The sequence below is a fragment of the Narcine bancroftii genome, chromosome 7, assembly GCF_036971445.1.
Source record: "Narcine bancroftii isolate sNarBan1 chromosome 7, sNarBan1.hap1, whole genome shotgun sequence".
NCBI lineage: Eukaryota > Metazoa > Chordata > Chondrichthyes > Torpediniformes > Narcinidae > Narcine > Narcine bancroftii.
The window spans coordinates 103,395,765-103,423,075 of record NC_091475.1 but is presented as its reverse complement, the minus strand read 5'-3'; the positions used below and the strand labels follow the sequence as shown (position 1 = coordinate 103,423,075).

At 40.9% G+C, this 27,311-nt stretch overlaps 1 protein-coding gene across 7 annotated transcripts in view; it reads right to left on the bottom strand.

The window, feature by feature from the left end:
- Window positions 1-27,311, bottom strand: part of tdrd3 (tudor domain containing 3) — an 85,600-nt gene that overhangs the window by 54,930 nt on the left and 3,359 nt on the right. For 6 of the 7 annotated variants that reach the window (XR_011342043.1, XR_011342044.1, XM_069890659.1 and 3 more), the window contains exons 2-4: window positions 13,999-14,083; window positions 6,564-6,629; window positions 1,763-1,923 (exon numbers count right to left, since the gene is read on the bottom strand). Coding sequence is in view for 5 of the 7 variants with exons in the window: in XM_069890659.1 (XP_069746760.1) it covers window positions 1,763-1,923; window positions 6,564-6,629; window positions 13,999-14,083 (312 nt within the window). In the remaining 2 variants the exon portion in view is untranslated. Of the gene's footprint in view, window positions 1-1,762; window positions 1,924-6,563; window positions 6,630-13,998; window positions 14,084-27,042; window positions 27,188-27,311 lie in introns of all 7 variants that reach the window. The other variant, XM_069890663.1, reaches the window with a different exon arrangement.

Genomic DNA, 27,311 nt, shown 5'->3' with positions numbered 1-27,311 from the left:
ATATCCTTTCTTAAAACATAGACTTGATGGCATTGAATTTTTTTTCTGAAGGGCCTTGTACACCATATTTAATAAATGTTTAAAATATTTTCATCCATGACAAATATAGACCATCAAAAATTTAATTATTTGCAAGTTATTCAAAGCAATCACAAGAATGCCTCCTGCAGCCACAAATAAACATTTCTTTGGCTTGGCTTCGCGGACGAAAGATTTATGGAGGGGTATGTCCACGTCTGCTGCAGGCTCATTGGTGACTGACAAGTCCGATACAGGACAGGCAGGCATGGTTGCAGCGGTTGCAAGGGAAAATTGGTGGGTTGGGGTTGGGTGTTGGGTTTTTCCTTCTTTGTCTTTTGTCAGTGAGGTGGGCTCTGCAGTCTTCTTCAAAGGAGGTTGATGACTGCCAAACTGTGAGGCGCCAAGATGCACGGTTGGAGGCGATATCAGCCCACTGGCGGTAGTCAACATTTGATGAGCAGCTGATTCACCCCATCACCCTCTCCAACACATTATCCTCTCTAATTTCCATCACCAACAATATGATCCCACCACCAGACACATCTTCCCCTCACTGACTTCCACATGAATCAGTCCCTCCGTGACTCCCTTGTCAACTCATCCTTTCCCACTACTTGCCTGCTCGGCACCTACCCCTGTGACTGCAGGAAGTGCCACATGTTCCCAAATCACCTGTCCCCACCATTCAGGACCCTAAAGTCTTTCCAAATGAAACAACAACACTTGTGAATTTGCATGGGTAATCTACTGCATCTGGTGCTCCCATTGTGGCCTTCTCTATATCAGAGAGGCTGGATACAGACAGGGATATAGTTTCGTTGAGCATCTTTGCTCTGTCTGCAGCAATAGTGGAGATCTCTATTTCAATTGTGTGCTCCACTCCTGTGCCAACATGTCTGTTCATGGCCTCATGAACTGCCAAATAGAGATCACCTGCAAATTGGAGGAACAACACCTGATTTTCCATCTCCAGCATCAACATCGACTTATCTGGTTTCTGTAAGGGCATACCCATGTCTCTCTTGCTTCCCCATCCCTCTGTCTCCTTTCCTCTTGTTCTCCAACCTTCCATCTTCTCATCCAGAACCTCTACTACATTTTTTTGTGCCCTCCTATCCATATCCACCTATTGCTCCTCCCCCTCCCTCAACCATTTTATTCAGGTGCTTTTTGCTCATTTCTTGATGAAGGGCTCAGGCCTTGAACATTGGAAATGTATCTCCATCTTTGCTACATAAAGAACACTGCATGACTGACTGAGAGTCTGCATCATTCTTATTTAAACTATAAATCACAGCATTGGCAGACTTTCAAGTTTAACTCCTTACATTAAACCCCACTTGGCTTTGATTTGAATGGATTGTGGGCTATTTCAGAGATCTGTTAAGAAATAACCAAACTGGTGAATCCAGAGTCAGTGGCCAGACCAGGTCAAGATGGTTTTTCCTTCTCTGAAGAATGTTGGTGAATCAACCAGATAACTGTCATGACAATGCTGTGGTTTTGTGGTATTCACCATCAAAAGCAGCTTTCTACAATCATTATTCAACTCCCAAGTTATTCTCTGGCATTTTAAACAATGGTTGTATGTTCAACCAACAGCTAGCTTAAAAAGGTTTGTAATATCTTGACAAAATAAGAAATGGGTATCTGATGGTTGGCGGGAACCAGGGTGGCAACAGGACTATTTTGTATGACTTCAACAAAATAAAATGAAAAAAAAAAAAAAAAAAATATTTACCTGATTTGAGAGAGATGGCTGAATTCTAAGCCAATGCAATTCACGTGCCCATCTGTCAACTGCACACGCAACATTCTTGGTGCAACTTGAGATTCTTCATGATCTTTTGGAGCAGAGATATTCCTGATCTTTTGTACTTGCAATACATATGGACCTTCAAGCTAATTGTTATGAGAGAATAGAAGTCAAGTCAGACATTGGGAATTTGTACATGAAAGCTTTTGCTTTCCACAAACTGAAATACTAACTTGAATATCAGTTTGAACTTCTCTACTCAAGTATAGCATGACATCAAAGTTTACAATCCAAGGAGGAGAATTTTCCCCTCCTTTAACATATTTGGCAATTTAGAAAATACCCATTAGAACTGTCTATATTGAAGGCTTAGATTTGGGAATAAAACATTCTAAATCCTCAAATAGCTTTGCCTTTCTAATTTCACCTACAAATGTATATTCAGTGTTTGCTGGAAAGTCATGATTTCAACTTTCACTGTAAGAAAATGTGCACATTGAATATGTAACAATAGTTATGACAGAATGTCCTCCAACTGATGTAACACCCAATTAACCAGATTAGCATTGAAAAAAAGTTATTTTCAGAATTGAACATGCCATCACTGAATTTTACTCTTATTCCCAAGAGATCAAAATAACAAGAATGCAAAACTTCAGTGGTTTAAAATAATGAAATCAATTTATCTTATTGTTAAAGTGCAATATTTTAATTAACCATTAACAATATTATATATACTAAACCAGATGGAATCCAACCCACATTTTGATCTCTAACAAGGTCACCATTAAACTTACATGGGTATTGATTAACTTCAGCTTAAACAGTTTTGTTGTGGTCCTATTCTAAACAAAATTTCCCTTATTAACCTTAAATATGACCACATCCCACTGCACTCATCTGCTGTCACCATCATTTGAACAACCTCAAATCAGAAAATGCAATACATCCCAGTCCAACCTTCCTTCTCCAGATGCTGGGATGACAATGGTTCCACATTCTGCTTCAACTTTTGGAAACAAAGTAGGCCAACAAATCTCATTTTTGCATTAGTCAAAAATATTAACTGTTTCAGCAAATAGACTTGCCCCTACAAATAGAACTTGCATGAAAGCATGTCCCAATGGACAAAAATCACAAAAAGGATCACAACTCACACAAACATAAAAAATCCAGAACAAGGCTGTGGACCAATTCTGATTCGTAGAAATATATATGTAATGGTCCACACAGGCTTGGTGGACCAAAGAGTCTGCTTCTGTGCTGTCAACGCTAAACCTTTTGTTTTGTGCAGCTACATCATTTACCCATCTCAACTTCACAATATCCTTTAAATATTTGTAAAGGATAAAAAACACATTGCAATCATTTTCCAAGTTCATATCACATTGAGGTACAGGAATTCATGGGCCCTGACCAGATATATCTTTAGCATATTGTAGGAAGCCAGGACCCTGCAGGAATCATGAGCTGTGGGTGATGTGCCAGTAGACCAGCAGGTGGCCGAAGTTGCACCTTTGTTAAAGCAAGGAAACTAGCCAAAATATGGGCAATAGTGCAGGGTATTCTGAGAGTATCTATTTCGATTTGCAAAGGCAAGGACTCAAGATAAAGGAACAGAAGTAGGCCATTCAGCCCATCAAGTCTGCTCTGCCACTCCACCATGAGCTAACATCGAGTTCGAATTTTTGGTCTTTTCCCCAGATCATTTGATAACCTGACTAATTAGAAATCTATTAATCTCCTCCTTAAACTCTCCCAACGATTGTGCTTTCATAACTATGTGGCAGCAAATTCCACAAATCCACAATCCTCTGGCTAAAGAAACTTTCTCCTCATCTGTTTTAGTTTTCCTCCAGTTCTAAGACTGTGCCCTCCTGTCCTGGACTCACCCACCAAGGAAAATATCATATTCACATCTTCTCTGTCCAATCCTTTCAGCATTCAAAATGTTTCTATGAGATCCCTCTCATTCATCTATACTCCAATGAATATAATCCAAAAGCTGATAAACATTCCTCATATGTTAGCCCTTGCATTCCAGGAATCATCCTTGTAAATACTCTCTGAACTCTCTCCAACATCAGTACATTCCTTCTAAGATAAGGGGCCCAAAACTGCACATAATACTCCAAATGAGGTCTCACCAGTACACCAAAGAGTCTCATCTCACCTCTACTTTTATACACTATCCTTTACTGCCAATCCAACCTAAAGGTTAACCTTTAGGGTATCCTGCGCGAGGACCCCCCCCAAGTCCTGACGTACTTCCTAATTTTGAATTTTCTCCCCATCTAAATAATAATCTTCCTGTTTATTTCTTCTTCCAAAATGTACAACCGTACATTTCTCAACATTGTATCTTGTCTGCCATTTCTCTGCCCACTCTCCTAAGCATCATGCTGGCTTGGACCTATCATGTCATGCACCTCGAGGTATTTCATAATCTTGTTCTTGATTTGGAATAATGAACATAGCTCTGTATGTGGCAAATTTTGTCATACAAATTTGACTGAATGTTTTTGAAGATATTATTGATGAAGGCAGGGTAGTTGATGTTAACTTCATGGACTTCAGCAAGGCCTTTGACAAGTTCCTACATGATAGGCTGATCTAGGTGGTTAGTTCTCACTTTGGCAGGTGAAATCAAGCTCAGACTTGCAAAGTCAATGTTGTGGGATGGGAGGGGGGGGGGGGCTGAAGAGCATTGTAGACCGAGACCCTGAGGGATGTAGGTACATTTTTCCCACTCAAAGTGGGGACACAGGTATAAAGTGTTGAAGGTGGCACACTTACCTTTGTTAATCAGGGCAATGAGTACAACACTGGACTGTTAGGTTCTAACTGTATAATATGTTGCAGACACCTCACACAGTATTGTGCAGTTTTTATTGTTCAGCTATGGGAAAGAATATTAAACTAGAGAAGGTGCAAAAGAGATCTGTGAAGAGGTTACTGGATCATGAGCACTTGAGGAGACTGGATAGGATGAGACTTTTCCCCCACCAAAGCAAAAAAGTGAGAGTAACTATTCATTATTTTATGTATCTCCAATAATTTTAATCACGAGGAGCATAGAAATGGTAAATAGTCTTTGTCTTTTTACACAGCAAAGGAAAGACTTAAGGTAGGGACCAGGAAATTTGAAGAAGACCCAAGGGGCACAGTTTTGCCACACAGAGGATGATAGGTACGTGGAACAAGATGTCAGAGGACATGGTAGAGATGGATAAAAAGTAAAACCCATTATCCAGAATTCAAACAGGCAGTCACCAACAATTAGCAAAAAAAAAACCGTAAAAATTAAAAAGTTAAAAAATAATTGAAGTTTATAAATGGCACACCACACCCTTAGTTTGTCAATCACACAACACACTGTATCAAGCCACCGGAAAATCCACTTATCCGGCATCCATCTATCCCCAGGGGTTTTACTGTAATATCACTGAAAAAACATTTAGACAAGTGCATGGAAAAAGGTTTTGAGGTATTAACGGCTAAATGGGGGCAGCACAGTTAGCGCCAAGTGCCAATAATCAAGACTGGGGTTTGAGTCCCACACTGTCTGTAAGAAGTTGGCATGCTTTCCCCGTGTCTGTGTTCCCCAGGGACTCTGGTTTCCTCCCAATGTTCAAAAACTTATCAGGAGTTGTAGGTTAATTGGGTGGCATGGGCTTGTGGGCTGAAATGGCCTGTCATCATGTCTAAATTTTAAAAATGTTAAAAAGGTAAAATTAAAATTTAAAAAGGCAAATAAATGGATCGACCTTATATAAACAAGGTGGTCAGTGTGGACAAATTAGGCCAAAGGGTCCATTTCCATGCTGTAAGAATAGTTTTCAATCCCAGTGCTTAATTTGCTTTGAAATGAGAGTGGGATAAGTTTGGTTTTTGTGTAGTTTCTCTCTTGATGAAGAGTGTTGAATATCTTTGTTTTCCAGAAATAGTAGACCTACAGTTGAAATTCTTGTGAAGAGAAATAAGTAAACTTGAAAACAATTCCAGGTGTGCAATAACATTTGTGGAACATTGCACAACTTCTGAAATAAGTACTGATGTTTGATAGTGTTCACAATGGGCAAGATTATTGCAAAACTTACCCGTCTCTAACAATTTAGTCCATTTCTGAATCATTTGATCTCACCAGTGTTTGTTCCAGAAGATTGTGACTAAGAAAATGCCCACACATGTAGAGACAAATTATATACTACAGTACCCTCTAGTGGTAATAATACTGTACAAGTTGACCACAAGTTTCTTCTCAGACACACCTTCTTTATTGATAGTTATCAAATATATTTTAAATACAAAATCTCTTAATTCACTTAATTTTTCAATTTAGCAAGTGGTGCCACTTATTTTGGGGAAAAAAAATTGGGAACAAATAAATATGGTGATGAGTGAATGCTTTTAAAAAAAATAACAGGTGTGAAAATAAACTGACAAAGGTTCATTTACATAGCTGTTTCAAAGTAACAGCTAAAACCAAGTCAGATTTTTAGGATCTAATATCCTGTATTAACTGAGCTCTCGTCATGTTGTCAATCTTGGATTTATATACATATACAAATGCAATATAAAATTATTTAAGTTTTATATTCATAGATACTCCTTGAGGAAGTCTAACATTCATTGGAAAAGTTAACAAAGCATGCACAATAGAGGCAGATTAATTTCACACTTCACATTTACACTAGCATATTTGTGCTAACCCAGTACAAGGTGGCACGAGGCACACGGTGATTATCAAAACTTACAAATTAAATATTTTTACTTGAAATCTTACCCGTTCCATTCGTCCACCATTAATTTCATTGGGAAGAATTTTTTTCCCAATAGCTCTTAAATCAGTCTGAAGACAAAGTGGAAAAAAAATCAGATTAGTGCAATGGAACAACTGACATTTTTCTTCACATTTGTAACTATCTGTCAGATAGCAAAACATGGTCAAACATTCATTGTTGAAGTTCTGAAATTAACCTGTCAGAGCATTTGGAAGAAAAAAAAATTAAATTTAGTACATGTGAGGTTTCTCCCATTCCCTTAATTTAATCAAACTCCGGCACAGTTGGCGCAGAGGTTCAATGTCTTTACAGCACCAGCGATCGAGACCAGGGTTTGAATCCCGTGCCATCTGTAAGAGTTTGTTTGTTCTCTATGGATCTGCATGGGTTTTTCCCGGGGGCACCGGTTTCCTCCTACTGTTTGAAATGTACTGGGGGGTGCAAATGAATTAGGTGGAAATTGGACGGAACGGACTCATGGGCTGATAGGCCTAACCCTAATGTTACTGAGTTGTATATCTAAATTTAGTAAGTTTTAAAATTTTATTAAAGTGTTGATGACATGGCATATTGCAGCTTATACTTTGTTCGACTTATCCAATAACTCCATCTATTTGCCATTTGCTGTTCTCAACATTCAAACTTGGTTCCTATGGAACTACCTTGTAATGCTTCTCAACTCAGTTTCTGCTTATGTATTTTTTTTTTCTTTGGCTTGGCTTCGCGGACGAAGATTTGGAGGGGTATGTTCACGTCTGCTGCAGGTTCGTTGGTGACTGACAAGTCCGATGTGGGACAGGCAGGCACGGTTGCAGTGGTTGCAAGAGAAAATTGGTGGGTTGGGGTTGGGTGTTGGGTTTTTCCTCCTTTGTCTTTTGTCAGTGAGGTGGGCTCTGCGGTCTTCTTCAAAGGAGGTTGCTGCACGCCGAACTGTGAGGCACCAAAATGCACGGTTGGAGGTGAGATCAGCCCACTGGCGATGGTTAATGTGGCAGGCACCAAGAGATTTCTTTAGGCAGTCCTTGTACCTTTTCTTTGGTGCACCTCTGTCACGGTGGCCAGTGGAGAGCTCGCCATAGAACACGATCTTGGGAAGGCGATGGTCCTCCATTCTGGAGACGTGACCCACCCAGCGCAGTTGGGTCTTCAGCAGCATAGATTCGATGCTTGTGGACTCTGCCAGCTTGAGTACTTCGATGTTGGTGATGAAGTCATTCCAATGAATGTTGAGGATGGAGCGGAGACAGCGCTGATGGAAGCGTTCTAGGAGCCGTAGGTGATGCCAGTAGAGGACCCATGATTCGGAGCCGAACAGGAGCGTGGGTATGACAATGGCTCTGTACATGCTGATCTTTGTGTGTTTCTTCAGGTGGTTGTTTTTCCAGGCTCTTTTGTGTAGTCTTCCAAAGGCGCTATTTGCCTTGGTGAGTCTGTTGTCTATCTCTTTGTCGATCCTTGCATCAGATGAAATGGTGCAGCCGAGGTAGGTAAACTTGTTGACCGTTTTGAGTTCTGTGTGCCCGATGGAGATGTGGGGGAGCTGGTAGTCATGGTGGGGAGCTGGCTGATGGAGGACCTCAGTTTTCTTCAGGCTGACTTCCAGGCCAAACATTTTGGCAGTTTCCGCAAAACAGGACGTCATGCGCTGGAGAGCTGGCTCTGAATGGGCAACTAAAGCAGCATCGTCTGCAAAGAGTAGTTCACGGACAAGTTGCTCTTGTGTCTTGGTGTGCGCTTGCAGGAGCCTCAGATTGAAGAGACTACCATCCATGTGGTACCGGATGTTCATTGTTGAGGTCTTTATTGGCTTGTTTCAGCATCATGCTGAAGAAGTTAGTAAAGAGGGTTGGTGCGAGGACGCAGCCTTGCTTCACGCTGTTGTCAATGGAGAAGGGTTCGGAGAGCTCATTGCTGTGCTCAGAGCTCAGCTTTTGTATACTGCTTCACAAATGCACTCAAGCAATTTCTCTCCTCATATTACAATAGATTGTCTTCCTCCAAAAATGTCAAATGTTGGCTTCACCAAAGATCCACTGCAACATTGTGAAAGCAAAGTGTCGAGTGAGCCACAGCAGCAAAGTGAATGAAAATAATGCAGACTGTTGGTTTAGAATCAGAATTTATTGTCATAAACAAGTCATGAAATTCAGTGATTTGTGACAGCATCACAGGGCAAACATTCAATAATATATATAAAAAAACAAAAATAGTAGTGCATGAAAAGTAAGGCAGTGTCTTTGGTTCATTGATCAGTCAGGAATCTAACAGCAGCGGGGAAGAAGTTGTCCCTGTGCTGCTGAATGCTTGCTTTTAGGCTCCTGCACCTCCTTCCCAATGGTAGCAGAGTGAAGAGGGCATGATCTGGATGGTGGGGGGCCTTTGAGGATAGAAGCTGCGTTTTTTTTTTAAAAAAAAGACACCAGCTCATGAAGATGTCTCAATGCATGATGTCGCAGGCCAAGTTAACAACCTGGAGTTTACTCTTGTCCTGAGAGTTGGTGCCTTCATACTAGATAGTGATGAAACCAGCCAGAATGCTCTCCACGGTACAAGTTTATGAAATTTATGAGAGTCTTGGTGACATACTGAACCATGCAAGACACTTCACGAAGTATAGGTCCTGGCGAGCTTTCTTTGTGATTGTATCAAAGTGGAGGCTCCAGGTTGACATCCAGGAATTTGAGGATTGGTGATATTCATTCCTGAGGATGGTGTTGGAATATCATTCAAAAAGGTTCTCCACTACTGAACCCTCGATGAGGACTGGGTCACGTTTCCCCTAACTTCCTCCTGAAGTCCCCAATCATCTGTTTGAATTTGCTAACGTTCAGAGCAAGGTTGTGGATGTTACGCCAGTCTAAGATCTGATCTATCTCCCTCCTGTACACTTCCATATTGCCGTGTGATTCTGCTGACAACTGTGGTATCATTGGCAAACGTAGATAAGGTTGGAATAGTGCCTGGCCATAATAATGGGTGTATGATGAGTAAAACAGTGGGCTAAGCACGCAACCTTGGGGTGCACCTGCGTTGATCACAAGTAAGGAGGAGACATTGCTTCCAACTCGCACTGACTGTGGTCTTCCAATGAGAAAGTCAAGGATCCAATTGCAGAGGTTGGGTGGGGGGGGGGGGGGGGGTGGAGTATACAGAGGCCCAGAACTTGTAGCTTCTTGACCAGCACTGAGGGAGTAATGGAATTGAAGGCTGCTCTGTAGTCGATGAAGAGCAGCTTTACCTATGAGTTGCTGTTTTCGAAGTGTTTCACACCCGAGTAGAGAGCCGGTGATATTGCATCTGCTGTGGAGCGATTGTGACGATAGGCGAATTGCAGTGGGTCCAGATCTTTGCTTAGGTACAAGTTAATTCTGGCCATGACCAGCCTCTCAAAGCATTTAATCATTGTAGAAGTTAGTCCTACTGGGCAACAGATGTTGAGACAGCTCACATTATTTTTCTTGGGCACCAGGATAATTGATGCCCTTTTGAAGCAGATGGGAACCTCCGACTTCAGCACTGAGAGGTTGAAAATGTCCATGAACACTCTGGCAAGTTGGTTGGTGCAGAATTTCACTGTCCTCCCAGGTATGTCTGACGCTTTGCAAGGGTTCACCTTTTTGAATGATATTCCAACACCATCCTCAGGAATGAATATCACCAATCCTCAGCCTTTGCAGGGATTTTAGTCAGCACTCTTTAGTTCTTCTCAAAGCGGGCATAGAAACATAAGCAAAACTTCATTCTGAGTAATTTAGCCTCCAGAGTTCTGAGAATAATCCAATAATCCCATTCATTGCTTTAGTGAGATTTTTTTTGGTTTGGGAGGATCTGGAAATTAAAAAATTTAAATTTACATGGTTATATGGTTAATTTTCTTTCAACATAATTACAGGATCAAACTTTAACTTATTACTATTAACTTAAACCCCATCTAATTTTAAGCACATGTGTATGTAATGTGTGTATAAGTTCAGAAAAGTTCTTTGATTCACAGTCCAATCTCACTTCTCACTCCTCCAAGTTCACCGGTATCATGCAATTCTGATACTGTGCACAGAATTTAACATTTCTGAATCTTCACCTAGCTCAGGAAAGTTCTTGTTGGTTTTCAGAAAGTGATTTGTTGTTCCTGGATACAAACTGATTTCCTCCGATCAGTCACTTCAGCGTCTTGCCGAAGAAACTTGACCTATCAGCGTTTTCCAAATGATAACCTTTTTCTTCCAGCAGTCTCTCTCTCTCTCTCTCTCTCTCTCTCTCTCTCTCTCTCTCTCTCTCTCTCTGTCACATTCAGAGGAAAAACCTGTTTGACTCCCTCTACTTGCAAAACCACATGACCTTCCTAGAACAGCAAACTGCATTCAGACAGACTGTGGTACTGGACCCAATCTTCTGAGTCCATTCATCTGTTGCTTTATAAAACAATAATCCATTTTACCACAGTATTCCCAATTAACACCTATTTGTGAAGTCTCTCGGCATTCTTCAAAGTTTTTGCAAAGGCACTCGGAGCCTGGACTGTCTGGCTTAAGCAGAGCTCTGGCATTTTAAATGAGATCTGTTTTTAAGTGTTTGTATCTGCATGTGACCCAAGTAAAAACCCCATAACCTATCTTCCAAAAACATATCTATATACAATACAAAATATAATCAGTCACACGACATTGAGAGGAAACAGGAGCCCCCAAGGAAAACCCATGCAGACACAGATAGCTTGAGATTCGAACCCTGGTCCCGATTGCTGGTGCTGTGAAGGCAATGCCAACCATGCTGCCTGATGTCTGAACTAGTTATTCGACATTGGTTCTGCATTGAACTAGTTATTGGACATTGGTTTCAAAGTTTCAGGAAGTCAGAATTTTTTAATGATTTAAAAAGGCATTGAACTAGAAATAGTCTACGTAAATGAAAGATTCAAATAGAGGCAAACCATGGCAGATCAAGCAAATGTTATCCCAAAAGTCAAATTCAAAAGAAATTATGTAATTTGGTAATATCCTACTGAAGCAGATAACATATTTGAACTTTACATCAACCCCAAAGTTATTTTAAGAGCCACAATGTTAAACTAAAACCACACCACTCATCTCCATTATGCAAGCCTCAGTGAAATTATGTTTTACACTTACTTCAAGGCATGAAACATTAGTAAATGCGAGGTCATCCACTTTGGCAGGAAAAAGAAGAACAGATTATTATTTAAATGGTGAAAAACTGCAGGATGCTGTCGTAGAGAAAGACTTGGGAGTGCTTGTGCATGAATTGCAAAAAAGTTGGCTGAAGGTACAGCACGTTATTAAGAAGGCAAATGAAATGTTGGCCTTCATTTAAAAAAAAGGAATTAAGGAATATGGGAGGAAAAGACGGAGTTGGAGTTGAGCACGTGATCATATCAGCCATTATCTTATTGAATGGCGGAGTAGGCTCGAAGGGCCAGATGGCTTTAAAAGATTAATTAACATCTACATTTCAAAAAAGAAACAAATATGGATTTGATTTTCCACACAAAGGACAATTGTAATTCTCTTCAGGATAGGCAGAATGGAAAGTCATTCTGCTCAATGCCACTTTCAAAATGAACTTACATACAATTTTTCAAGATATGTTACTTAGGGTACAATTACCTCACATTCTTATTACCTGGCTTGTGAAGTACCATTCATTTTAGATCTATTGTTCTTTGAAAAAGAAAACAGTTGATAAAACAGAAAATTGCATCAAGTATTTTGAGCTTTTGTTAAGAACCAGGCAAGAAAATTATACGCAACGACAGCCACAATATTGCTGCAAAAGGAAGACTTTAGAGATGGAGGAAAAAATAATCTTATTTGGAATGGCATGGTGGAGACAATAGTTCATGATAACATTGACAGCAAAAAAAAAAAGCCAACCATCAAGACCAGGACCAAATAAAGCCTTTTTGTTCCCTTCAGAGCATGAACATAAAGCAGAAGCTGACATACTTTGGATAAGAGACACCAGTACACAAGAATAAAAAATTATGAACATCTTTCTGAAAAAAATCACAGCAGACCAAATGGATCTCTTGGCAATGAATTTGGTATGTTATTGACGGCAGGTCTCAGAGATACATTTTGTCACACCAACAGAAATTCATAGATATACAGTGGAATTTCCACTCATTACAAAGTATAAATCATAGGACAAATTAAATTTTGAAAATAAATACTCAGCCGATAATGCTCATGCACCACATTTATTATGCAAGATAAGTCAGAAAATTCAGAAGAATATGACTTGTCAAATTATTTCTGCACTCAATTAATTAAAACATAATTAATCATGTATTAAATTAGACCAGAAGCAAACTGCAATCAAGTGTGCCTTGAAAAAGGGACACAGTATATTATTCTTACTAATTCCACACAGCACAAGAAGAAATACAAGAACACAAGAAATAGGAGCAGGAGTAGGCCATCTGGCCCATCGAGCCTACTCCGCCATTCAATAAGATAATGGCTGATATGATCACGGACTCAACTCCAACTCCGTCTTTTCCTCCCATATTCCTTAATTCCTTTTTTTTTTTTAAAAATGAAGGCCAACATTTCATTTGCCTTCTTAATAACATGCTGTACCTTCAGCCCAACTTTTTTGCAATTCATGCACAAGCACTCCCAAGTCTTTCTCCACGGCAGCATCCTGCAATTTTTCACCAATAATAATCTGTTCTTCTTTTTCCTATTGCGATCAATAGGTGACCGATGCAGGGTCAAGGGGAGCGCTTGGGGCAGTGGGGAGAGAACGGAGTAGTGGGATCAGTGTTGGGGATGATAAAGGGCTGTGGGGAGATGGTGGAATCAGTGTGAAAACTGATGCAGTGCTGTCGGTGTTACACAACGTATACCTGTATTCTTTTTTGAAGCAATTTTTTGCCTCACAATGGGTTTGATGGAATGCAGCCCCATCGTAAGTAGAGGAGTACCTGTACAACATTTACTAATGTTGTACTCTATCTGCCATACCTTTGCCCGCTCACCAAACTTAACTATATCCTTCTGGAGCCTCTGTACATCCTCCGGACAATTTGCTTTTCTACTCAAGTTAGTATCATCTGCAAACTTTGCTACATTACACTCTGTCCCCTCTTCCAGATCATCAATGTAAATGGAGGACAGCTGCAGGCCCAGCACCGACCCCCTGCTGTTCCCCACTTAACAATGTCTGCCAATTAGAAAAACATCCATTTATCCAAACTCTGCCTTCTGCCAGTTAACCAATCCTCAATCCATGCCAATACATTTCCCTTGACACTATTCATCTGTATCTTCTTCAGCATCTTATCAAACGTCTTCTGGAAATCCAAATATAACACATCAACCAGCTCCCCTCTGTCTACCACACCCTTTATTATTATTGGGTGCAGCATCATAGTTAAAAAAAGTTAAGTGATGACCAAACATCATAGATACTTACATTCACTGCAATACGAATTATCTCTTTTACATCAGGTTTTGTGGAAAGACTAGCACAAGCTTCAATTCCTTCTTGAGAAAGATACCTGGTTAAAAAATAAATGCATTTATGGAACATCTGTCATGAACTCCTGGTATTTGTCAATTATTTTTGAGCAAATCCAGATCACTTCTTTTGAAGTTGTAAACAATTAGTTTGGTGATATTGATCAGGAGATGAAGCAAACTTTCCATCAATAAAGTTGATTACACAGACAAACAAGGTTGTTTAAAGCAACAACACTGATCTCTAATTATTCAGTAGCTTTTCATTGTTTCACAGCTACCAAAGCTTCTCTACTTACAATGGTTGGACTGGAGGGCAGCATGGTTGGGTTAGCGCAATGCCTTTATAGCGCCAGTGATTGGGACCAGACCTAGGTTCAAATCCCACGCTGTCTGTAAGGAGTTTATATGATCTCCCCATGTTTGCGTAGGTTTTCTCCAGGGGCTCCTGTTTCCTCCCACCCTTAAAAAAAAAGTACTGGGATGCAGGTTAATGGGGTGTAAATTGACTTGTAGGGCTGAATTGGCCTGTTAGAGTGCTGTATGTCTAAAAATAAATGATGGTTTTTTGAAGTTACAGTTGTTCAGTAGTGTGGCTATCATTATTTACTTTCATGTAATGCTTGCAAGGTCATTGCAAGCATCATTGATTTTTCCAATAAATGCTGATAATTCCTCTGAGGTGAATTCTTTCCAGCCTCCTTGGTCAATCAATTCTTTTAGTTCAGTTGGAAAGCTTGCAGGGGCTGATACAGCACTGCTGGGAGAGAGTGGGGCAGCAGGATCAGTATGGGGACAGATACAGTGCTGTCAGGGGAGAATTGGGCATTGCGATCAATAGGTGACCGATGCAGGGTCAAGGGGAGCGCTTGGGGCAGTGGGGAGAGAACGGAGTAGTGGGATCAGTGTTGGGGATGATAAAGGGCTGTGGGGAGATGGTGGAATCAGTGTGAAAACTGATGCAGTGCTGTCGGTGTTACACAACGTATACCTGTATTCTTTTTTGAAGCAATTTTTTGACTCACAATGGGTTTGATGGAATGCAGCCCCATCGTAAGTAGAGGAGTACCTGTAAAAGCACTTTTCAAGGAAAAAGAATCAAGTATTCTGGACATTGTAAATAATGAGAGAATAAATTCTACCAAATGACATTATACCTTGCACAAAGCAAATTTCTTTATACCTTTTATTTCCAAATACAAAATTCAAAATGGAAGTTATGGAATTTTGCAGATACAAGTTGGTTTTGTGTTTTATCCACAAAAGTTTCATGAAACAGTGGAGCCAGGTTGGGTGGAAGTGATGAGAAAATAGAAAATAAAATAGAATCCTGTGATCATATAAAATTATTTTCACTTTCCCGTTTGGCTACAGCAGCCATTTTCCATTCAATATGCAGAAGATTGCTTTTGAACTAAACTTAAAATGGAATTATCAACATAATCGAAAAGGACAGCACTACTAATTTAAATTTATGTTCCAGTTTTGAATTATTAGCATTAACCATCACTGAGCAAATCCTTGCTACCCTGTAGGGACCATCTTAAATATTCAACAGTCCCTCAAATCCTGATGTGGGACAAACTTGACAGCATAACCAACTCTGCCCAACAAAACAATGTTTTCACCAAGCGCAAATAAAAATGCACCATCTCTAAACCATGTTGAAATAAGAAAACAATAAATTGACAAATTCATCATTTGGCATACAACATTTTCAGGCATTGTGGAAACTCCATTTTTAAGTTCAGCACCTGGTTCCAATACCATTCATCAGTTTTGCCCAATGCTCTCATTAATGAAGCAGGTATGAAGAATATTTTTTCTTTCTGGAATTTTAAGTACATAAAGAATGCTCAAATAATTGATCTTAAAGCCACAGTTTGTGTCAGAAAGCATTCTTCAGCAATAAAAGGAAAAGCTTCTTATTTTACTTCTTATTTTCTTTTCTTTGGCTTGGCTTCGCGGACGAAGATTTATGGAGGGGGTAAATGTCCACGTCAGCTGCAGGCTCGTTTGTGGCTGACAAGTCCGATGCGGGACAGGCAGACACGGTTGCAGTGGTTGCAGGGGAAAATTGGTTGGTTGGGGTTGGGTGTTGGGTTTTTCCTCCTTTGCCTTTTGTCAGTGAGGTGGGCTCTGCGGTCTTCTTCAAAGGAGGTTGCTGCCCGCCAAACTGTGAGGCGCCAAGATGCACGGTTTGAGGCGATATCAGCCCACTGGCGGTGGTCAATGTGGCAGGCACCAAGAAATTTCTTTAGGCAGTCCTTGTACCTTTTCTTTGGTGCACCTCTGTCACGGTGGCCAGTGCAGAGCTCGCCATATAACACGATCTTGGGAAGGCGATGGTCCTCCATTCTGGAAACGTGACCCACCCAGCGCAGCTGGATCTTCAGCAGCGTGGACTCGATGCTGTCGACCTCTGCCATCTCGAGTACTTCGACGTTAGGGATGAAAGCGCTCCAATGAATGTTGAGGATGGAGCGGAGTCAACGCTGGTGGAAGCGTTCTAGGAGCCGTAGGTGATGCCGGTAGAGGACCCATGATTCGGAGCCAAACAGGAGTGTGGGTATGACAACGGCTCTGTATACACTTATCTTTGTGAGGTTTTTCAGTTGGTTGTTTTTTCCAGACTCTTTTGTGTAGTCTTCCAAAGGCGCTATTTGCCTTGGCGAGTCTGTTGTCTATCTCATTGTCGATCCTTGCATCTGATGAAATGGTGCAGCCGAGATAGGTAAACTGGTTGACTGTTTTGAGTTTTGTGTGCCCGATGGAGATGTGGGGGGGCTGGTAGTTGCTGGCAAAGAAGCGAGCTGCCCACCAGGCTCACCTTACAAAGCCGTCCTGTCCAGAGAAGAAACAAGCCTTCCGTCGCGCATGCAGCCATCTTCAGCGCAAACTCCGGGAGATCCAAAATGAGTGGTGGACTAGCCTTGCCAAACGAACCCAGCTCAGCATGGACATTGGCGACTTCAGGGGTTTCTATGAGGCTCTAAAGGCTGTGTACGGCCCCTCACCCCAAGTCCAAAGCCCGCTGCGCAGCTCAGACGGCAAAGTCCTCCTCAGCGACAAGATCTCTATCCTCAACCGATGGTCAGAACACTTCCAATTTCTTTTCAGTGCCAACCGCTCAGTCCAAGATTCCGCCCTGCTCCAGCTCCCTCAACAACCCCTAAGGCTAGAGCTGGATGAGGTCCTCACCCAGGATGAGACATATAAGGCAATCGAACAACTGAAAAGTGGCAAAGCAGCAGGTATGGATGGAATCCCCCCAGAGGTCTGGAAGGCTGGCGGCAAAACTCTGCATGCCGAACTGCATGAGTTTTTCAAGCTTTGTTGGGACCAAGGAAAACTGCCTCAGGACCTTCGTGATGCCACCATCATCACCCTGTACAAAAACAAAGGCGAGAAATCAGACTGCTCAAACTACAGGGGAATCACGCTGCTCTCCATTGCAGGCAAAATCTTCGCTAGGATTCTCCTAAATAGAATAATACCTAGTGTCGCCGAGAATATTCTCCCAGAATCACAGTGCGGCTTTCGCGCAAACAGAGGAACTACTGATATGGTCTTTGCTCTCAGACAGCTCCAAGAAAAGTGCAGAGAACAAAACAAAGGACTCTACATCACCTTTGTTGACCTCACCAAAGCCTTCGACACCGTGAGCAGGAAAGGGCTTTGGCAAATACTAGAGCGCATCGGATGCCCCCCAAAGTTCCTCAACATGATTATCCAACTGCACGAAAACCAACAAGGTCGGGTCAGATACAGCAATGAGCTCTCTGAACCCTTCTCCATTAACAATGGCGTGAAGCAAGGCTGTATTCTCGCACCAACCCTCTTTTCAATCTTCTTCAGCATGATGCTGAACCAAGCCATGAAAGACCTCAACAATGAAGACGCTGTTTACATCCGGTACCGCACGGATGGCAGTCTCTTCAATCTGAGGCGCCTGCAAGCTCACACCAAGACACAAGAGAAACTTGTCCGTGAACTACTCTTTGCAGACGATGCTGCTTTAGTTGCCCATTCAGAGCCAGCTCTTCAGCGCTTGACGTCCTGTTTTGCGGAAACTGCCAAAATGTTTGGCCTGGAAGTCAGCCTGAAGAAAACTGAGGTCCTCCATCAGCCAGCTCCCCACCATGACTTCTTATTTTACTCAACAACAAAATGATATTTACAGAGTGATTTCAAGATTAATACATAACAAGATATTCTTTTGTTGAGTACCAATAACATTTACTCTTATCCATGTCTATCTGCAGAAGGGTACCATCCATGCTTGATTTAAGAAGTAACATTTGCATTATATGGTACGCTAATGTACCTCCAACTGTCAATTTCCTTATGGTACACATTAACTCATTGCATCACAAATACTTGGCAACCAGAGCAGATCAGAGGCTGCTTTTGTGATAAGTGGCTTTCAAATCCTCAAACGTCTTAATGTCATTAAAGAAAGAAGTTGATTTGAGGCCAAAGACTTTTGACTGATACCTGGAAACTCAAACAAAATGTTGAGTTTTTAAAAAAAGATGATACAAGTTTTCGGTTCTGCTTGGCATTTGGGCTCAAGTGCATTGGGCTGGGCAGTGTCTTGTCACCAGGCCTGACATTATCCAACTCTGAGCAAATTTATGAGGAAAAACTAAATAAGGCTTTGCATCATTTTTCTGCCTTTTCAGTTTCAGGCACATTAGTAGCACATCATATCATTTATGTACTCAGGCTTGGACTAAGTACAAAGTGATTAGACTGGGTATCAGATTTATAACTTGGCAAATCTCTACGCAGCGGTGCTGGGAATTTTTTTTTAAAAAATTATTTAGGGAATCAGTACAGTAATAGGGTTCTTTTGGCCCACGAGTCCATATTGCCCAAATATACTCATGTACACAATTAACCTTTTAAACCTGGCATTCCTATGAAATCTGGGAGGAAACCCATGCAGACACATACGATCATAATCACAGGCTATTTCTCTGCCTTTTCCTAGGTTTCTCATTGAGCATCTTGAAGATGCATCTTGGAGATCTATCCTGGATCCATCATATTAATGCTAGCCAAGAAAGCGCTTCAAGTTCCTCAGGAGTTTGCAAAGGTTTGGAATGTAATTGAAAACCTTGGCAAACTTCTACAGATGTTTAATGGAAAGTTTGCTGACATGCTGCATCACGGCCTAATACTGAGAGGAGGGCTGGGGCGCGTAAAAGGTTAAAACCGGTGTTACTAATTCTTAGTTAATTTGTGCCTGTCTCTTTAAGAGAACAATTGTTTGTGTTACTACAGTGACTATGATGTAATAGGTTGTAATATCTGCCCAGGCTAATGGCTTCCCTCACATTCTACAAGATGTGAAGGAAGCGTGAGCATCAGAAATTTTTCTTTGAATTTGTGTATCTCTTTAAAAACATTTTATATCATTTGCATCTTCATATACTTTTTATATCTCTATTATACAGTAAATGCTTTATTATTCATCGTTATGAAAGTCTTAATGCGAAGTTATGCAAAAATGTTTATCCATTCTATCAACAAATTAAAACTACATAAAGTAACAGCCACAGAGTTTGAATTGTTGGGTTAAAGAAATCGAAATTTGGGATAATGCAGCTTACACTTTGGAAGACGATACTTTGAAATTAGGATATATTAGAATAAGGAAAGTGTCGTCAGAGGATGGTGGAACCAACAATACCTCTGAATGAAAAATCTTGCAAAATATAGTGGACTCAGCCCAGTACATCACAGGCAAAACTCTCACGATCATAAAAAATATCTGCATGGAAGGTTGCTGTCAGAGAGGAGCAGCAATTATCAAGGATCCACACAACCCAGGACATGTATTGTTCTTGCTGCTGCCAGATCCTCAGGATCTGTACGACTGGGTTCAGGAATAGTTGTTATTTGTCAACTATCAGACACCAAAACAATATATCCATTTAAAGACCAATGCAAGGACTTTAATTTTGCTCATGATTATTTCTGTATATTTATACTTCTGCATTTGCACAGATTGTTTACAATTCTTTGAGTATAGTTTACTGGTAATTAGAAATTCTGCCTGGCCCGCAGGAAAAGAATCCCAGGTAATATCTTTCTAATTTAGGACTCTGACAAAACATGAATTAGTTCGACTTCAAAAATTTTACACTTTTCACAAAATGGATCAATATCCACCTAGAAACTGGATAATTTAAGTTTAGACATACATTTTATGTATACCTTAAATTGTAATAAACAGTACCTGAAAAGGTTATATTAAGACCACACTCCCATTTTTAATCTTAGCCATTGGGGCCAATCTTAAATCCAAAAGATTACTAGAAATATGTGATAATAAATCCACCATGGATAAATTGTAGATTGAAAAAGTATGTCAGGTATATTTGAATTGGAGATTCGAGGAAAAGCATTCAATTTAGACAAAGTAATTCCTAACTTGCAAATATCTAAATAAATGTCTATTAGAAAACTTAAATTTAACTGACAATTGTTCAAAAGAAAAGTTACTTTGAATTAATAAATCTTTAATTTTTTTTTAATATCAAATCTGTACCATTCCTTAAAGCCTTCATCTAATACTGGTAGAAAAGGAGCTTTATCAGGACAGAGAATGGCCATTGGTTTGGCCCTGGGCCCTGGGGGTGGTAAGGGTGAGAGACCAGTGGGCCCATTCTATTTCCAATTTGTTCCCTCCCTGGTACATCTTGGATCCACTTTTTCAGGAACCCCACCATGTGTCTCCCCTCCTTGACCCTCACAAATTTTAACCATATTCCTCCTGCTGATGTTTTCTAATGTATCTATTTTCTCCCACATCCTTACCTATCCTTTTTTCTCTCTTATCCAGTCTGTCTTCCACTTTCTCAATTCTCTCTTCTGTTTCAGATACCCTTTCTGTCAAGTTATCCAGCCTTTCTTTGATTGCCCCCCCCTGTCCTGCTACTAGTGCCTTCAAAGTTATTTTCATCTGACCAATGGCCTCCAGTATGTCTCTGGCAAAAGGCACCAAGCCCTCTGCCCCCTTTATCTGTCCTTCATCTCCTTGAACTGTCCTGTCCTTCTTTTACTCCCTCATTCTTCCTCACTTTCCAACTCTTGGCCGCCTCGTCACTTTCACCAAATCCTCTCTGGCCGCGCTGCTCCTGGAGTTCTTCAGGCCCGATATCTCGAATGCTCTCTGATGCCTGAGACCCAACCTCTTCATGCCCGCCGGTTGGACTTTATTTTCTACTTTACTTTTTCTTCCAGCCTTTGGGGACCTTCTCTCCACTGCTGCCAGCGTCGCCGACCACTCCTCCTCAGCTCGGTTCCCAAAACCTCTGGTTCCTGAACTGTCTGCATCCAACAGCTCTCACGTCGCCGCTAATTCCACCTCAACTCCCCTTGCCTCTGGTCCCTGAATCTCCCGTGCCCAACAGCGCTCCCGTCACCGTTCACTCCTCCACGGCGCAGCCCGCTCGGGTCCACAAATCTCCAGTGCCCAATAGCATTTCTGTTGCTGCCCATGTCACCATCTACTCCTCCTTGATTAGGCCCCTGCGACCTCAGGCATCCACATTTCCTGCGCCCAACAGCACTCCTGCTGCTTCTGTTGCATCCTTCCCGCGTCACCGTCGAGATCCAACCTTATGGAGGCCATTGTGTTTCTCCTTCCCGGGCGAGTTTTGTTCCCTTGGAAAGCTTTGGGGCTCCACTGTTATTGCTGCCACTGCCTGTTTAGGTCCCAAGTCTGCCTCTCCACCTCATGGGGAGTCCTTTCCTCTATTCTGTTTCCCATTTTTTCTTTCCCTTCTCACTCTTTCTTCTATTCATATTCTTGGTGTCTTTCTTCTTTTTGGGGTCTTTTTTTATTTTAGGTGATCTTAAATCTATCCTTTATTCTCTTTTACTTGGGGAGCTCTTGGATCACCTTACAAGCCCCTCACTGCCATCTTGGATCCCCATTCCGGAGGCTTCTTCAAATATGTTGATAATCCAACCAGGAAGGGGCCACACAAGACCCTGTATTGGCAAATCAGCTCAGCCAGCTGATTGAAGTTTCAGTGGGGGAACATTTTGGAAATAGTGATCAGTTATGGACCAGGAGCAGCTTGGGCTTTGTAGAAAGGCCCTCAACAGGCTCAGAAGACAGCCATCGAGACCACCACTATCTAGCAAATGTTAGATCTATCACTAACAAAATGAATGAATTGAAACTACAGAATAGACTTCTTGATGACTGTTGTATTATGCCAATAACAGAGACATAGCTACATCCACTTATCCCAGATGCTGCTATTGAATTAACAGGATGGACAGCGTTCCACTGGGACAGAAATAAAGACACTGGTAAAAGTAAGGGGGTAAGGTTATGCACGTAGATGCTTAACAACTGGTACACAAATTCAGAAAACAATGACATCGTTTTCCAGGTTTGGAGTACTTGGCAGTTAAATGCAGACCTATTTAACCCCTACAGGAGCTTACTATTGTAATTGTTATTTGTATATCACTAGATGCTAATATGAACATAGCTTTGGGTTTTCTTCTCAAAGCTAATTAATTTAAAGTACAGTAAGGACCCGGAAGCAGCTTACATCATTGCTGGAAATTTCAACCATGCAGATATGAAAGCAGTTCTCCCAAAATTTGTGTGACTGGGGGAAAATAGGACTCTTGATAAAGTCTATTCAAGTATCAAGAAAGGTTTCAGGTCAATTTCGTTATCACATTTTGGCTGGTTGGATCACCTTTCTATACTTTTATTTCCAGCATACATTCTCCCTGAGCAGAAGGGCTCCACCCATTGTAAAAATTGTTACAACATGGTGAGAAAGAGCTTCCTTGCAGTTGCAGGATTGCTTTGAACAGCCCAACTGGGACATCTTAAGTAATGATTTGGAGTATTTAGATATTTAAAGAATTGTGCTGACAAACAGATCAGGGTGCATCACAATCAGAAGGTCTTGGATGACCAGGGAGGTTAAAATTTTTCTCAGGGACCATGATATTATTTTTAGGTCAGCAGATTATGTACTGCACAATGTGGCTAGAGCCACCTTGAGGAGATATATCAGGAAATGCTAAAGTGGCCTGTAGGAGGAGGATTGAACCACGGCGAATGTCGCAGAGCATCCAGCACTTCACCAATTATAAAACACTGTTGATGGTGATATTAGGCTGGTCAAGGATCTCAACCATTTTTTTTGCTTGATTTGAGGTGGAAGCAGAAGAGATGGATGTAACACACTCACTGGCCCCTAACGGTCATGTCCCCACAGGTGCTTAGATGGTATGCCAGGCAGGGTGTGCGAACCATCTCTCTGAGGTCTTCACGAAGATTTTCATCAGGTCCCTGTCAAAATCTATCATTCTGCCTTACCTAAAGGCTGCTGCAATCTGCCTAAGAAGGATATCAAGGGCCTCAATGATTATTGTCCGCTTGCTTTAACACCGGTTATTATGAAGTACTTTGTGGGGCTGGTTTTGCAGCACATTATAAAGCCAGTCTTACATCCAGCCTTAATCCATACCAGTTTGCTTACAGGGCTAATACGTCTACTGTGGATGCTATTGCCACTGTTCTCCACTTAGCATTGACCACTTAGAACAGGGATGCTATGTGAGAATGCTTTTTATAAACTTCAGTTCAGCTTTTAATATGGTTACTCCAGGCAGACTGGTTGGAAAACTTGCTGACTTAGGACTTTGTAGATCAATTTGTCTATGGATAAAGGACTTTTTAGCAAATCATTCCCAGACTGTAAAAATAGATGCTCATTATTCCCTCACTCTCACACTTAGCACTGGTTCCCTGCAGGGCTGTGTGTTGAGCCCAATATTGTACTCTCTTTATACCTTCAACTGTGCCTCCGATTATTCCTCTAGTACCATCATAAAATATGCAGATGACATGACTGTGGTTGGGCTCATTTCAAGGGGTGATGAATCAACCTTTAGAGACGAAATCCACACACTGTGTTGCTCAGAAAATAATCTGGTATTAAAGATGAAAGAGCTCGTAATGGATTTTAGGAGAAATAGTATGGCCCCAGCTCCATTGTATATTACGGGGACTGGGTGGAAAGAGTTATGAATTTCAAGCTTCTGGGAATGTATATGGCGGAGTATCTATCTTTGACTATTAATATCACCACTATAGTCAAGAAGGCACATCAACATCTCCATTTCCTGAGAATCCTTAGGAAAATTAATCTACAGAAGTTATTGATGTCCTTCCATTGCTACTCTATTGAAAGTGTGCTGACTTATTGTAGTCATGTGTGGTTTGCCAGCTGTACAGCAGCATATAAGAGGGATCTCCAAAGGGTTATCAATGCAGTTCAGAAGATCATGGGGCTTTCCTTGTCTCCTTTGGAGGATTTATTTTGATCTCACTGTATCAGGAAGGTAACTAATATTCTTAAGGACTCTGCTTATCTGGGCTATTATCTGTTTGACTTATTGCACTCAGGTAGACGATATAGGTCCATTAAATTATGGACAAACAGACTCAAGAACAGTTTTTATCCCAGAACCATTCGAAAATTAAACTCTGTCATTTAGTGTATTTGTATTCTGTATTGTTTTAATGTTGCTTTTTTTTTCTCTTTCTTGTTTTTATATGCTCTTGTATGTTGTATGGTACCGCGATTGTGCTTTTTAATTTTGTTGCGCTATCTTAAACGATGACAATAAAGTAATTACTAGTACTAAATTTGGAGAGGGTAAATTATGACATGATTAAACATGAGCTAGACAGAGTTAATTAGGAGGAGTTGTTTTAGGATCAACAGATTAGAGTCCAGGACTGGCTTGTTCCAGGGCAAAGGAAGGTAAGAATGGCAAGACAAGAGAATCTTGGATGATAAAAGAGATAATGTATTTAGTCAAGGAAAATAGATGCATAAGCAATGTTCAGGAAGCTGACAACCATGTGACAGGCCCTTGGGCTGCAGAATCAGGGTATTAGGAAGACCAAACTGGGCCAAAAGATGTTTTTGATAAGTAGGATAAAAGAAAATCCTAAAGTTTTTGATATTTGCATAAGAAACAAGAGGATGACGAGGGAAAGAAAAGGGCCACTCAAGGATAAAGAAGAGAACACATGCTTGGAGTCAGAGGACGTGGGCAAGGTACTAAATGAGTACAGGTACTTTGCATCAATGTTTACCAAGGAGAAGAACATAAATAGTAATAATGAGCATTCAATGCCAAGCCAAGGCTAGCTTAAAGAAGATAGAGGATAGCAATGGAACACTGTTAATTCAGACTGGAAGCCTGAGAGCAGACAGGGATTACTGTTTGGAATTCTGTTAAGTTACACATAGATAACTTGAATTAAAAGGTTGATAGGTGGGGTAGTAAGTTTCAAAATGATACAAATATTGACAGAGTTTTGGACAGTGCAGTGATTTATATAAAAAAAACCCCACCAGGATGTAGATCAGACATGGGTAGGGAAACATTATTTGATGTGTCATTTGAGATTATGCATTTTAGAACACAGAACATTACAGCACAGTATAGACCCTTCAGCACTTAATGTTGTGCTGACCTACATGGGTTAAATACAAAGGGAACGTATACAATTAAAAGTATTGATGCGCAAATGGATATGGGGGTCCAGTTCCAAATATAATTGAAAGTAGCTATATGAGGAGATAGGGTGATAAAGGTGGTCCATGGTTTGTTTGCTTTCATTGGGCAGGGCATTGAGTTCCAAGTAAGGAAGCAATGTTACAGCTTTATAAAACTTATGTAAAGCTGCACTTGGATATTGCATGTAATCCAGTTGCTCCATCACAGGAAAGACATGCAGGCTTTGGAAAGGGTACAGAAGAAGTTTATAATGATGTTGCTTGGTTTAGAGTACACATGTAATGGGAAGAGACGGAACAAACGGGATGTTTTTCTGCAATGTAGAAGCTTGAAGGACAATCTGGTGGAGGTGGATAAAATCATAAGAGGTATTTATAGTCAGAACCTTTTCACTTCGGCAAATGCATCACACACAAGTGGTTATGCATTGAAGGTCGGTTGGAGAAAGTTTAAGAAAGATGTGTTGAGCAAATATTTTTAAAGGGATCAGATGTTTAGAATTGGCTGCCAGGAGCAGGGTGGAAGCAGATATCACATAGCATTTAAGAGATTTCTGGATTGATACATGGATATGAAGGAGGATGGACACAAGAGTTTGATTTGGTCATCATGTTTGGTACAGATATGTGGGCCAAAGGGTCTGTTCCTGTGCTTTACTTACTGTTTCAAGTTGGTCAAGGGATAAATACTGCTAGGGGCCAATTACTCACTGGACAAAATAGTGCTCAATCAAATAGTTGCACCTCCAGCAACATAGGAATTCCCCAATATGGGTCTCTCTTTCCTCTATTGTGAGATTCACTAGGAGTGTTGCTTAAATAGGGCTCAAAGAATTATCGAGGAATTTTCCCATCTAGCACACAGCATCTTTGACCTAAGACCATCAGGAATTGAGGATTAGTAAGAACATCTCCTCTACAATCTCTCAGTACCATAGCACCACAGGGCTGCATTCTTAACCTCCTGCTCTACACCGATGACAGAGTGGCTCAGTACTACAGTAACACCATCTACAAATTTGCTGACAATGCCATGGTTGTGGGTTGTATAAAAGGGGTGAGTCAGCATTGAAAACATGGCTGAATGGTGTACCAACAACCTCACTCTCAATGTTACCCAGCTAACATGCAAGTACTCCAAGGAATTTGGAAGGCAAATGCTATGTTGGCCTTCATGACAGGAAGCTATTCAGGAGGGTAGGTGACTGTGCAATTATTTGATGGCCATGGTGAGAATACCTGTATAATTCTGCTAACTTTATCTGAAGAAATTCTCACCATAGAGGTATTGCAAAGAAAATTCACCGAACTATTTCCTGACGGTGAATTTTCCATTTAAGGTGAGAGTAAACCAGGTCTATTCTCTGTAGTTTAAGGCAGAGATTTAACATCATTAAAACTTACACCATTCTTACAGTTTGATTCTTGGAGGTAATTTCCTTGGTTGAGACACTAAAGCTCAGGGTCCATGCCTCAGGATAAGGGGAGGTTATTTCCAATAGATTTGAGGATATATTTCTTGAATTGGATAGTGACGGGTTGAAATTTTCTCGTCAAAAGCTGTGGAGGTACAAGCACCAGTTTCATTCAAACAAAAATATACAGATTTCAGGATATGAAGACAATCAAGAGGCAAAAAGATTGCACAAGTAAATGACAGTACGGTAGAATATCATCTATTGTC